Source organism: Cynocephalus volans, chromosome 5 (genome assembly GCF_027409185.1).
Source record: "Cynocephalus volans isolate mCynVol1 chromosome 5, mCynVol1.pri, whole genome shotgun sequence".
NCBI classification, from domain to species: Eukaryota; Metazoa; Chordata; class Mammalia; order Dermoptera; family Cynocephalidae; genus Cynocephalus; species Cynocephalus volans.
The window spans coordinates 20,799,218-20,813,070 of record NC_084464.1 but is presented as its reverse complement, the minus strand read 5'-3'; the positions used below and the strand labels follow the sequence as shown (position 1 = coordinate 20,813,070).

Below are 13,853 nucleotides of genomic sequence, written 5' to 3'. Positions count from 1 at the left end.
AGAAGCCTGCAAATAGAAACTCAAATTTCCTGTAAAAATGTGAAAACAGTGAAGCCCAAGTCAACGAGGTCAGTCTCATGTGACAGAGACTTCATCATGGGGGGGCAGGAATCCTGAATGAGGACGACCGTGGCCCCTCCAGCAGACCTTTCCACAGGGCTGGACTCAGGAGCAGCACTTTCCATGGGGGACCCACTGGAGCCTGTTCCTGTTACCACCCACTGAACACAGGTGGAAACTGAGGCTCAAAGGGGTGTGGTGACAGTCCCAAGACTCACAGCTGGGAGGCAGCCGAGTGGCACTGTGCGATTGAGGGGCAGAGTGCTCACCTGAGGAAAAGCAGATCCAGCACCTGCTGGGGAGCGGCAAAGCTCCTATAGTTTGAAAGAAAAGTGTGGACGTAGGAATGGTTGCCATCCAGGGCAGCGGGCAGCAGGAGTGCCACCCGCTTCTGCACCATGTCTGTTGGGAAAGGCCACACCATGTGGGTGGCATCTGGGCTCAGCGAAGAGTTGTCTCCACTCTAGGACATGACAGGGGAGAGATACACAGTGACAGCACCGTGAACCCCCAGGATGGAAGGGGCTGGAGGCTAGTCTTAACCCCAGGGAGGACATTAGAAGACAGCCTGAGGGCCCAGGGTTCATGTACAGGGTGGTGGTTGCCACCCCCACAGTCCTCTTTCACCCTCCAGCCATGACCTGAGGTGTGAACACACCAGTAACCAGCAGGTTTATAAAACCCCACCCTCTGCCCCTGCCCAGGGAGGGTGTCCCATGTCCCCATTCCCCACACAGTCAGGAGGAGGGTGTGTGGTCACCCAGGGAGGCTCACAGTGCTGGCCTGTCCTGGCCCACCCTCCCCTGGGACACCTGACTTTACCTTTGGGGACCTCCTGCCAAAAGGCCACAGGAGCCCAGGGCGAGGGCTGAACCAGCGCCGGAAGCAGCGGACAAACCTCTCAGCACAGGGCTTCCTGGGGCTACTGCCCCGGGACCTCGGGATACAGCACAACATCTCACTCTGCCTGTGGCCAAGTGAGCTGGGGAAGGGGCTGTGTATAGAATGTGGGTGCCAGGTTACCGAGTTCCGAGTTCTGTTGGGGTCTGTCGTCAAGCAAGTGAGGTCACTTCCTGGTACCTCAATTCCTGAACCCCTCCTCTGTGTACAAGACCGCTGTTGCCCCTCTGGGTACCTGACTGCTGACCCTCCTTCCCCATGAACTCTCTCTATTGCCCACATTTCCACCAACACTGCCTGACTGCACCCCTGTGCAAGGCCTGGGTGCAGCCAAGGTCACAGCTCGGAGGAGATTCATGTAGGTTCAGCCCTGGCTCCTGCTTCTTATCACTTATGTGACCCTGGATAAGCCACTTGACTCTCAGGACCTCCCCAGTCTCCCCTTCTGCACAGTGGTGATCATTCTAGCATCTCCTTCCTAGGGATGTCATCAAGCATGTGTGAGAAAACATCTGTAAAACCTATTGCCAGTGTAACATGTAGCTAATGAACAAGACTAGAGATAACATCCATGACGGTGTGGAAGTTAGCATGGAATATGACTAACGACAGGCCTGCGTCCTGTCATATAATCTTGAAAATGTTGCTTTTGCTCTAGGCCTGTTTTCCCTGTCTGCACCATTCAAGGGTTGGAATTTCATGCATTCACATACTGCTTTCCTCCACAAAACCTTACACTGGCTTCATGTGTATTTCGGTTTGTACTCAAGTGCCACATCTCTGTCTGTGTGGTGGGAGATTCCTCAGTGGCTCCCAGTGGCCCCCACCATCTGCTGCACATATCCTCATGGAATCCCCTGCCCGGGAGTGGGGACTGGACTTAGTGACTCACTTCTAACCAATAGAAAATCAAAAGTGAGAAGATGTCACTTTCAAGATGTCATTGTAACGTGCCTGTTACTAGAGTCTTGTGCTCTGTCTCCTCTGCTCTCTCTCCAAGTATCTACCGTATGGCAAGCATGGTGCTGAGAGCTGGACAAAGAGCTGATACAGCTGCACCCTGGATTGGGAGATGATCCCAGCATAAGGAAGAAGAGAAGACGTGCTGTCGGGTGGCTGCCATTCTAAGAGAGGAAAGGGTAAAGTGATCCAGGAGGCCATCAGATTATTCTAGATGAGGAAGCTACCTGAAGGTGGTAGGAAATGAACACCATGTCCAGAGATGAACCAGAGGCGTTTGGTCCATTAAGATGATGGCAACATGTAACTTATGTATAAGATACACTAAGAAATACTACTCACAAATTTAAATCCTATTTTCAAAATCATCGAATGACAGGGATGAGTGCTCATGTTCAATGCAAACATAACTAGAATTGAGGAAGATTCCATTTTTGGAATAACTTTATATCTACATTAGATGAAAGTATGCAGATACATTCAGCAATTCTTTTCAAATTGTATAAAATATCCATTGTGGACATAATCAGGGTTCCACCCACATACTTTGACTTCATACCCCATTTTCTTTACACCAGACACACATCGCTGTGATGTAGATCTGTTGGTCTCAACGCTTTCCCAGCCCACAGCCTACTGGTCCTGGGAGATAGCAACTGTGTCACTGTTTTGTGCCCAGAATCCAGGGCCTGACACTGGGCTCCATAAATACCAAGAATGTATCTTGGTGTGAAATCTAGCCCATTAAAAACCTAGTGTGGGTTGTGTAACTAAAATCCTGTATTCCTCATTTGTATTGTTTTCTACATTTTTTTTTTAACTTTGAAAGCACATTTCACTTTTATTATTGGGTAAACGATTTGTGCTCTGGGCTTAGAATACTCTATAATAAAAATGATTATTTTGGCAGAGATTGCAGGTGGAGAAAGAACCAGGGAGGGGTTACATTTTCATAAATTTTTGAGTTAAGAATTAAGTCTTGGAAGACAGCATGCCTGGAAAAAGCTTGAGACAAAACTCTGAGACTTAATTTGACTATTTCTACTTCAATTGAAAGAAGTTAGTGATTTTTTTTTTGAAAAGGGCCAGAAAGTAAATATTTTAGGATTTGTAGTATACATATGATCTCAGCCATAACTACTCAATTCTGCCAAGATAGCCTGTCAGCAGACAGACCTAAACACAAACAAAAGCATAAGCCAGTGAGCAGGATTGTGTTCCAACTGAACTTTATTAATTGATGCTGGACTTTGAATTCCATGTAATTTTTACATGCTATGTAATGTTACTCTTCTTTTGATTTCTTCCTCACCATTTAAAAATGTAAATGGACCATCCAAAAATAGGTAGGAAGCTGGATTCAGCCGACAGATAGTTCACTCACACCTGGTATATAGAACGATTAAAATAAAAACACAATTTTGTCCTAATCTATATTTTTTTTATCCAAAAACATTTGAACTGCAAAATATTAACTATTATACTCTATATACCCTTTTAGGATAGAAATTAATAAAATATATTTTTAAAGTACATGAAACATAAGATGGCTTTAGTTACCATAAAATTTTAATGTAAATATTAATACCTACTTTTCTTGTTTGTTTCTGTGTGAGGTGTTTTTGTTATTTACACTAATGGAACTATAGGAAATTGTCCTAGGTCAGTTCAAAGGGAGAGAAATTTTCAATCCCACCCATGTTTAGCACTCTTTGAAGCGCTTAATGCTCAGTTAATTAGTGGCCGCCGGATGGAGAAGGCTATTTCTTCGTGCGCGTTGGTGTGTGTGCATGGTTGGGAGAGTGAGAGATGATGTTATGTGTCAGAACTCTCCGTGTCCCTTTTAGATGCCACTAGCTCATTCACTGTGGGTAATGGACCGTGAGATACTTATGTGTCTTCTGCCTGGCTTCATGCTTGATGCTTCTGATCAGACACAGCATTTCATTTCCAATATCACAGGTGACAGAGTAAATGCAGAATGTTTTGCTGCAAATATTAAAAGATCCAGAGAAGAAAAGATAGTTCTACCCCTAAGTATGGATTAAAAACAATTGAAAACAAATGGGAATTTTCAATTCTTTGGTCTTGTTTAAGTTTTATATGTTTGATATCTGTTAGTTATCACCTACACGTATCTAGGGATTATTTGCCTAGGCTGCCAAAAAGGAAAAAAGGAAGAGATATAGAAAATAGGCTGCTAAGGATTTAATCCAGCTTCATTGTGAAACCATAATACTAAAAGTGAACTTTTCACATAATGTTCATTGATAGTTTTATCTGATAAATACCCACTTGAAATAATAAACTGATAAATCATCACAATAGGAAAAGAACTTCAATCATCTATGCCAGCCTTCTAGACTACAATTATTAATTAATCATTTATGGAACAAAAGCTCCTAAAGGTGGCTTTTAAAATTTTATTTTCTATTGAAAGATTGCACTGAATTGAGGTGGAAGTCTGAAGCCTAGGAAAGAATACATTCATTTTGTGCTTTTGATTGACTCTGAAATTTTTTAACCCTCTTACCTAGAGGAAGAGTGCCAGTGTATTTTCCCCAATCATCTGTTCCGAAAATTCCACAAATCCTGCAAACTGTACTTGAGAGAAACTACAAAGTTTTAGAAATCACAGACAAAAACCCCAACCCAAAATAAAACAGAAAAATGCTATTATTCACATAAAGCAAAAATTATTAATGCATTCATAAATTGCTTCAGGATGCCTCCCCACCCCACCTCTTACACACAACCACCCCCCAAACTGCAAGCTTTCTTCTGTATCATATTCGAATTTTCTTTTTCCAGGAAAAGCAGAGTATTCTGAGTGTGCCCATAGTTAGCGTAGTAGCTTCAATTGTTTTCCCCTGTGGCAAGTGGACAAACAAGAGCGTTGCTTTCTCCTGTCTGCTGTAGATGTCTCCATGGGAGCACTGTTGGTGCAGAGAGCACACTTTCCAAGTTTGCCAGAGCAGATCTGTTCATCACCAGCCAGAAGGGCTGCCAAAGCAATATGCTTATGTTCTACATAAAGCAGGAACTGGCTAATAGTAAAAATAATTTATAAAAAGAATATTTGCCCCTAAAATATTATGAATACCTGTGGTGAATGGGAAGTTGTGTTCTTTTGTATTTACTGTGTTTTATCTAATAAAAGGAGGAATCATAAGCAATCAGAACATTATGCATGCAAAAGGCTGTTTTGACCTCCGCCAGTTCTACTTTCTTTCTTCTCCCGCACATTCGTTGCCTTTTAATATTTCTCCCCTTGCTTTCTTCTCCATTTCCTTCACCAGTTTCCCTTTCCTAGTTCTCTCTTCTTTATTTGGTCTTTTATCTTTCCTGTACTCTCCTCTTATTCTTCTGTCCACTTCATACTCTCTTGGGATGAAGAATGGCTTCTGGCTGAGGCGTGGCTGTAAGAAGGGGACATTTTAGAGCTAATGTATCTCATTAAAGACAACATAGCAACAGAAGAAAGAGACAGGTACAGGCCTCCTCGTGGCCAGGATTTCTTCCTTCTCCCAACAGTGTGGTTCATTGAAATAGCTCCACAACCTCATTAAGGTAATTTTTGTAATATTTCTATCCCTAATTTCTTTTCTTCATGAAAAGATGAAATTTCTTCTGAGTTCTTTGGGTTCTCCTATTTTCCCCAATATTTGCTGGCAGTGGAAATCCTATAAATCAGTATAAAGTTCTGACAATTCTGCATGCCACCAGTTAAGTGTAATGGTTTTGAGCTGCAAGCATGATTCTTTTTAACTAGGCTTTAACTTTAGTGGAATTTGAATTTGACAGTCCCAATTCATGTGTTTCAACGTTTGAGCAAAACAGCCGTCTTTGAGTTCTAATGGAATGAACATAAAAAAATTAACCTTTTGCCACAAAAACACCCTATTCCAGGCAAAAGCTTTCATGCTGTTTTGAATCAGTTCTATGTAATTACAGTAGAATGAATAGTTCTAATATAACTCGTAGAGTGATGAAGGAGGTTATGGGAAAAGGATGTAAACCCAGGCTTCCTTACTTATTCTGTGAAGTGCCATCAGTAAGTATGGGATATTGACCTTGAACTCAATTCCATTATCACATTTTTAAAAATATTAGTTGTAATCTGTTAGACATTCACCGTATACCTATAAATAATGAGGCACTTGTGGCAAATGCTTGAGATTTTTCATTGCAATTATTTTTAACTTGTAATTTTTGAACTAACTTGTCAATTTAAAAAAACATCTTCGGTTAACCATCAATAGTCAACAAGCTTTTCATAAATCTTTCCCTTATATGTTTGGAAAAGAGAAAACATGTATAGGAATAAAATGTTTAGTTTTTAAATATTTAATATTTCCTTTTGACAATATTAAAGCTGTTAACGCCATTGGCCAACTATCAATCGCTGAGTGTACAAAACCTGGCTCAATAAAATATATTTGCATATAATTTGCTTAAATATATATATATTTTTTGACCGGTAAGGGGAACGCTACCCTCGGCACGGTGTGGTCTGCACCAGGCTCAGCCAGTGAGTGCAGCGGCCATCCCTATATGGGATCCGAACCCGCGGCCTCGGCGCTATCAGCGCTGCACTCTCCCAAGTGAGCCACGGGGCCGGCCCCAAAATGCTTAAATTTTATTTATTTATTTTTTGTTGTTGTTTGTTTTTGTTTTTGTGACAGGTAAGGGGATCGTAACCCTTGGCTTGGTGTCGCCGGCACCACGCTCAGCCAGTGAGCGCAGCGGCCATCCCTATATGGGATCCGAACCCGCGGCCTCGGCGCTCCGCCGCTGCACTCCCAGCGCCGCACTCTCCCGAGTGAGCCACGGGGCCGGCACCAAAATGCTTAAATTTTAAAGTTTATTTAAAAACCTTTATTCTTTTTAAAAAAAATATGTGTCTGTACCACTCGGTTGTACCTTTTTTAGTAAAGTAGTTTTTGGAGCGATCTTTGGTCCACACTGGACCGTTCTTACGAGTCACTTGTGCTGGCACTTCCATCAGCACTGGTGGCCTCCACTCCGGCCTGGCCCGGCTCACGAGCCCTCCTGCCAGGCCGAACTCAAACTCTGCGTTGCCGGTGGGACCGGCCCTGGTCGCCCCGTCTGCGCCCCGACTGGTGACGGCGGAGGCGGGGATTTTTCGCCCCAAGCCCCGCCCCGTGCCCCGCCCCCGGGACGCCGCGCGCGTGCCGCCATTTCCTGCGAGACCTTGAACCCGGCCTGGGGGGTCGCACCCGCTTGTCCGTCTGTGCAGACTTTCGGGAGAGCGGCTCGGGTACCTGGGAAGTGTCGTCATCGTATTTTAGGTCAGTTTTGCCTTTTCGGAGTTACTTAGAGGCTTCTCTGCCTCCTGCTTTGCGCCCCCGATCTGGGCGGGGCGTGGGGCCGCGTCGCCAGTGCTTTTGTCGCCGTTCGTTGTCCGCGTTCCGTGGAGTGGGTTTGAATCCTGCGGGAACCCTGAGCTCCGGAGGCGGGTGCTTAGCTGCGGAGCGCGGTGCTGATTTGTGTCCTGGAGGTTTTATTGCTCCGTGTCTTGAAAAACAAGGTAAGTGCCGCTTTGAATTCACGCCCCTGGGCACTACTCCAAGGCCCTCGCCCACCCCCAGTTTTTATGGAAACTTAATTCTTTAAACAGAGCAAAAGGGGCGTGCGTTACTTTCAATCTTGTTGGACTCCCTGATACAACATACGTTTTAAAAGAAAACAGTTACTTTTCCAATGGTGCGGTGTCACGTGCAACTATGACTAGGGTGTCCCTGTAGTACTTTGTCCTCCCCTCCCCCTTTCCCAGTCTAACTGTGATTTGGATGCAGAAGGTTCTAACGGTTTACAAATGTTGAGTATTTTAATAATTTCATTCTTGGAGCAGGGGTGAAAAGCAGCACCTCTATTCCCCCCTAAAGAGACACTAAAATAGTTGATTTAAAGGCACGGGAGTATTCACTTTCCGATGTAGTAATAACTTGGGTAACTGGTGAAAGGGTTAATACGTCGCCTTTCCTGAGCTGGTCGTTGAATCTTGCTCAGTTTCCCGTGGGCCTTTGTTACTAGAATTGAGGGCGTTACAAAAATGGTTGGTATCTGTTCAGTATTTACCACGGGCCAAGCACTTTCACATATTACCACGCTTGAATGCTAACAACAGCCCCAGGAAATTGGTACCATGGTTATCATGGTGCAATGAAGGAAACCGGGGTTTAGAGAGGGTGGGTAGCTTGCCGGTTACTTCTTAGCTACTAAGGGCTAGAGCTGGAACTCGGACCCACTTCTTTCTGACTGTTCGAGAGCTGTGCTTTTAACCACCTTTGATCTAGCTGCAGGTGCAGGCCTGGGGAAGTCTCCTGTCTGGACAGTGGGAAGAGAGCAACGCAGAAGGACACCAGCTCACTGTAAGTGCACAGTAAATGGGAACAGAGTAGCCAGGAGCTTCTCAAATCCAGAGTTCCTTCCCCAGCTGAAAAGAGCTTTGAGAGCAAACTGCCTCGGGCAGCATGGGGTGTGGGAGGAACACTGGACAGGCCGCTGGGGACTTGGGTTTGCGTTCCAGCCCTGCCACTGACTAGTCATCCAGCCTCTGTAGGCTTTGTTTTCATTTGTAGGGTGATAGGATATGTCTGGAATGATGATTTTTTATCCCATCCTATGACTATGTGGTTTGCTTTTAAACCATGATTGGCACTGATTTCTTGCTCTTGCCTTTTCAGAGTGCCTTTACATTGGTTTGGCTTTAGCTGTGCAGCACTGATTGCTTCTGGTGGGATCATTGGCTATGCAAAAGCAGGTAAGGTTTTGTAGGTTCTTAGCCTCTTGGAGAGAGTCCTCAGTGTTCCCAAAGAGCAGTCCCACTTAAGTCAAGTTTGCCATAGGCCATCCAGCTTGAGCGCAGGGTTGGTTGTCAGTCCCGTAGCTTCTCCTGCACTCACGTGTGGTTATCTGGTCGAGCCAAGCCAGGCTTCTTGTCCAATCACTTGTTTTTGCCTCTTTATCTAAAGATAGGCAGGGGTGGTAGTAAGATATTATCACTGACTGCCATATATTAGCCTGGACCCTAAAGTGCCATCTCTGGGCTCTTCAAGTAGGAGGAAACCTCTAATCTTCACATACTCGTTTTTTGACGTCTCCTCATTAAACTAGGTAGAGGCGTGTCAGTGAAAGTGCTTGTTTCTACCTCATCGACTCCCATCCTTATCTGCATCCCCACCCCAATATGCACACACCACAATTCTTATTCTCCAATTTTTTTTAACTGACTGGCCCTGTTTCCCTTTCCTTTTGTGATTTACACAAGGTCCTGCTCATACACAATTCCAGCCCTTGGTTCATCGGGCCTGGTTTAAGGATGGAAGATCTTTTCCCTTCTTAGATGGAAGTGCCCTTTTCCCTCCTCAGATGGAAAAGTCCTACCTGTTAGAGGAGAGGGGAATGGGATGGGAAGACTCTGGCTTCTCTGGTAAGATAGCAAACTCCTCCCAATGCACTCTTAGAAATATGCATTATCTATGAGCTTTGTAACAAATTGCAACTGAGTTTGAAGGCTTTAGCATTGACCAAATAAAAAGGACCTTTGTTCAGTTTTAAGGAGATGTCACAGTTTGCTCATTCTGCAGGTGTGGGTGACTCGTCTGGGAAAAGATACTTCTCATATTCAAAGTGAGCTCATAAAGTCCTGCCCTTCAAGTGCTCAAGGACTTCCAATTTTGTGTAAGACTTATAATGTATCTTGATTCTTCGGGGGAGAGATGTTAGATGGAAGTTTAGTTCTCTGCATAGTTCAAAAAGACATATATTGAGGAGAAAAATTCCCTTAAATTAAGGTGAACTTTATGTACAAATGCACAATTCTGGAACATAATTGTACTTTATTGAGTTTTTGATGGAGAAACCAGAGGTATACTCTGCCCTAGAAGTATCTTTCAAGGCTTGGATGTATGTCTGTTGTATGTGTGTGTGTGTGTAGGCAAGGAATAAAAGAAAGTGAGAAGTCAGACTTTATCTTCTTTGGGAGGTTTCATTTCCTCTAAATCTATTTTTTTACTTGTTGGTAGACAAATCATACCACTAATATATAGCAGTTATTTGGCTGGTATCTGAGCGTTGCTCTGGGCAACTACATTTCACAATGCCTCAGATTCCAATAAGGGAAGCCCTTGGTTCCTTAGCCAACAGCTATTGGTGTGTGTGTGTGTGTGTGTGTGTGTGTGTGTGTGTGTGTGTGTGTGTGTGTGTGTGTGTGTGTGTATTTTGTAATGACTCAGTGTCTAAGAAGGTACAAACATTGTAGTTAATCTATTTCTGGTTCTTATATTACCTTTCAGGAATGGGGCTGGAAGACCTGGCTAAGATCTTCGAATCATTTCCTACCAACGTTTCGCTGTGTCCCATTTTGGAAGGTAGAAAATGGTCCTTCAAGATGACATCAACAGGTCCTGCTAAATTTCAATATTACTTGAGTTTTTCGAGTGCCACCTCAAAGCAGTACTTGCCCCAGCCTAGACCATCATACACATTATAATGGCAGGCCATTACATATTTTATTTATTGATTTTTATTGAAACATAATCAATTGTACATATCTATGGGGTATGGAATTGGATTTTAATACCTGTGTGCAATATGTGATGCTCAAATTGGGATAATCAGTATATTTGACATTACACAATGTAATCGTTCTTTGTAGGCCATTACATTTTTAATGAGCCCATGGGCTCCCTTGAGATCACCAAGTGTACCACATTTGGGGGCCATAGACGAGAGAAATTGCTGGGTTGCAGACAAAGGCTTCACAGAGGAGATGAACTTTGATATGGGTTTTAAAGAATGAATAGGAATTCACAGCTAGAACACGGGATAAGGCGTTCTCGATAAATCAGAGCACCTGCAAAGAAGCCCGCTCACTCTTCACTAGAAAAAGCCTAGTTCTCCTGTTTAGGTGGCTACAGAAGAGGTATCTAATCTCGTCTAAACTGGGCAAAATGCACGAAAGTTAGTCCACCAGACAAGCCCAACCTTACATTAAACATGCTTTGCTTCGGTTGCTCTATTATTGTGTATAGATAGTTACAATTACAGAAAACAGGTGCTGACATTCTCAAAGGCCCATCTGAGGGGAAATTACTGTATAAAATCTGACACCTACACACCAGACTGTAATGAGCTGGACGGGCAGGGTTTGAACAGTGTGAGATGATAGATGGATGATAAGATCAGAACCACCTTTCAGTTAAAGGTTAACTCAAATTGAATACTTTGCTTCTTGCTTTTATCTTGTTCATTCGTTCACTGGGTTGTAATCTGTATGCTGAAACTTTGCCATGTGCCTGGGCTATAGCAGTAAGGAGACAGTCATGGCTTCTGCCTTAATGGAGCTTATAATTTGGCCCCAAACTGATTTTTGGAAGGAGACAAAGCAAATCTAATTCTACCAGTTAGAATACAGAGCAACATATTCAAAGAATAATCAGAGAAACACATAAAATTCGCCATGCAGATCAAGCATGAAATGGATGAACTCAGAAGGCAGTCTTACTAATCTTTGAAGCAGAGAAATGAAGCTATTTTCAACCTTTGTAGGCCTTTGGCTTTTGGACATTTGGAGGCTTTGCCCCAAACCATAGTCCTAAATTAAGTAGAATTTTTGCTTTTAAAATATTGAAAACTTTTTTCTTTTTTTATAACTCATTTTTAAATTATTTGACTATGAGTAACTCATTTAATTTAGAATTGCCTGTGAGTTCTTGTCAATCACGATGCATATTTAGAAATCTTAGCAAAGTGAGAAAAACCTAATGGACAGATTGTTTTTAAGTGTAACAATTAATGGGGTTGACATGTTGTTTCCTAGACATTTGTCTAAATGTTTATTAATTTCTATTTTGTAGTTTTTGCGTTTCATATTTTGGAGCCAAAACTTTTTCTTTTTCAGCTTTCAAATATTCTCATAGGCCCTGGGCATTCTGCCTACAATGTCTAATGGATAATACAGCCCTGCATACAAAATTCAGAGTGAAAAAGACCAATGAAATGAAATAAAGGTGTCTGTGTATATGGTTTCTGGAGAACTTTGAGAGTTCTTTTCCACCCTCTGAAGAATTCCTGCGGAACTAAAGGGCGATTCACACACTCAGGAGTTACAGCGTACGTGCTAGCAGTAGAACATTTGTACGTTCATCCCTTTAATACCCACAACAGTTCTATGAGGTGGTCATGATTATTCCCATCTTTCAGATGAAGAAACCAAAGCTTAGAGAAGGTCTGTAATTTGCCAATGGATATACAGCTATGAAGAAACAGAACCAAGAGTCGGCCTAACTCCAAAGCCCAGGCTCTTTCCACAATACTCATGTTGTCCCCCAGTTTCATAAAAGGGTGGGGATTATATGACTATTGCTCTTTGTCTAAACGCTGATTTAATCAATGACGAATGTCAGTTAATCTGGATGGGATGCAAGAAGGTGGGTAGAGGCTGGACTTTCCCAGAGAGTAAAGTCAAGGTGATAGAAGGCAGAATTCACTATTTTTTTTTAAGTGATTCATTAGTAGAAAAAGTCATAGTGGATAAAACTTCTAAAGCCCACAGTCTGTAACAACATAAAGGGAATCTTGAACTATGGAAAGTCCCAAATCACAATCAGACTGGAAGATATCCAATCTCCTTCATGGTCTCTTTACACTGTTTCTTAAAGTGTAGTCCTGGACCACCTTCCCCAGAAATATGCAAAGGGCTCAATAAAATGCAGATTCCCGGGCCCCAACCCAGTCCTACAGGATTAAAATCTCTGATGGGAAGGGCCTGGGAATCTGCATTTACACTCACCTTTCAACCTCTCTGGGTGATTCCACATTCATTAAAATTTTAAATCACACTTTGGTGGTTCAAAACAAGATCCACTGACTCCTCGTTTTCTTGTTTAATAGTTTTAGGGACCATATCTTAAACTACCAGAAATATGTAGTTGTGGGTTCACCACCATTTCACAGATTGGTAATTAAAAGAGAAAATGAGCAAGTGAACAAAGAGAAAATTAAAAGAAAAAATGAGCCAATTGTTTTGTTTAGTAAGTCAGTAAAACTGCTAAAATGAAGGGAAAGAAAAAAAAAAAAAGCCTGATCCCCACTGCACTGGGATTATCTCTTGTGCTGTGGCTTAAGTCACGAGTATGATTCCCTTCCACTGAGAAGATCCTAAAGCCACGAAGATGTGGACAGAAGTTTTTAAAGCAGTTGCTATTACCTGGAAGGTTAAAATCACCTCTTAGCAGCCAAGCCATCTCCACCATGAAAGGAAGGAAGGAAGGGAGGGAGGGAAGAAGGGAAGAGTGATAGGAGGGGAGGAAGGGAAAGAAGGGAATGGAAAGGAGGAAAGAAGGGAAAGGAAAGGAAGAAAGAGGCAAACTCACTCCCATGGGGGTGTGAGCCAGAGGTCAGGGGAAGTGGACAGAGACAGGCAGCCTAGAGACCCAGAGGCACTAGGATGCTGTCAAGGGGAGGTCAGGATATCTGGAGAGCGCTTGGTATTTGGCAGGAAAGCAGCTGGGACCACCCCCCTCCCCATCTTGGCCATGTTACCACCTCACACCCCACTACATGAAGACCCTAACTCCAGGCATTACCTGCTCCCCAGCTCTGGTTGCTGGAAGGGCTGACAGAGGTGACAGAAGCTGGCTGCCTCTACAGGACTCACCTCCCTTTTGCTAAACATAAAAGCTTCCACTAAGTGTAAAATTAAAACAAAACAAAACAAAACATGGAGTTTGAGTGCCCAAGGGTCACCCCAACTTCTTGACATCAATCCAAGGGAAGGCGAGTCAAAAAGTCTCTGCCCCCTAAAAGCGGGGAGAGCCAGGGAGAAAATCTGCAGTGCAGTTATGGCAAAAGCAACGGGAAGAAGTCTGAGGTCTCAGACTTCTCAGACTTGGAAGTGAAAATGT

At 43.3% G+C, this 13,853-nt stretch overlaps 1 protein-coding gene across 1 annotated transcript; it reads left to right on the top strand.

The window, feature by feature from the left end:
* The first annotated feature begins 458 nt into the window (after window positions 1–458).
* On the top strand, window positions 459–11,973 carry LOC134378904 (uncharacterized). The gene is made up of 7 exons (XM_063098210.1): window positions 459–484; window positions 7,077–7,232; window positions 8,241–8,315; window positions 8,631–8,707; window positions 9,215–9,376; window positions 10,242–10,349; window positions 11,849–11,973. The coding sequence occupies exons 1-7, from the start codon at window positions 459–461 to the stop codon at window positions 11,953–11,955; spliced, it is 711 nt and encodes a 236-aa protein (XP_062954280.1). The 3' UTR covers window positions 11,956–11,973.
* The last annotated feature ends 1,880 nt before the right edge of the window (window positions 11,974–13,853 follow it).

Coding starts and splice junctions, on each gene's coding strand:
- LOC134378904 (XM_063098210.1), top strand. CDS start 459: ATGTCTGTTGGGAAAGGCCACACCAT. Junction 8,316..8,630: donor CAGAAGGACACCAGCTCACT/GTAAGTGCACAG, acceptor TTGCCTTTTCAG/AGTGCCTTTACATTGGTTTG. Junction 10,350..11,848: donor CTTCAAGATGACATCAACAG/GTCCTGCTAAAT, acceptor TTTCTTTTTCAG/CTTTCAAATATTCTCATAGG.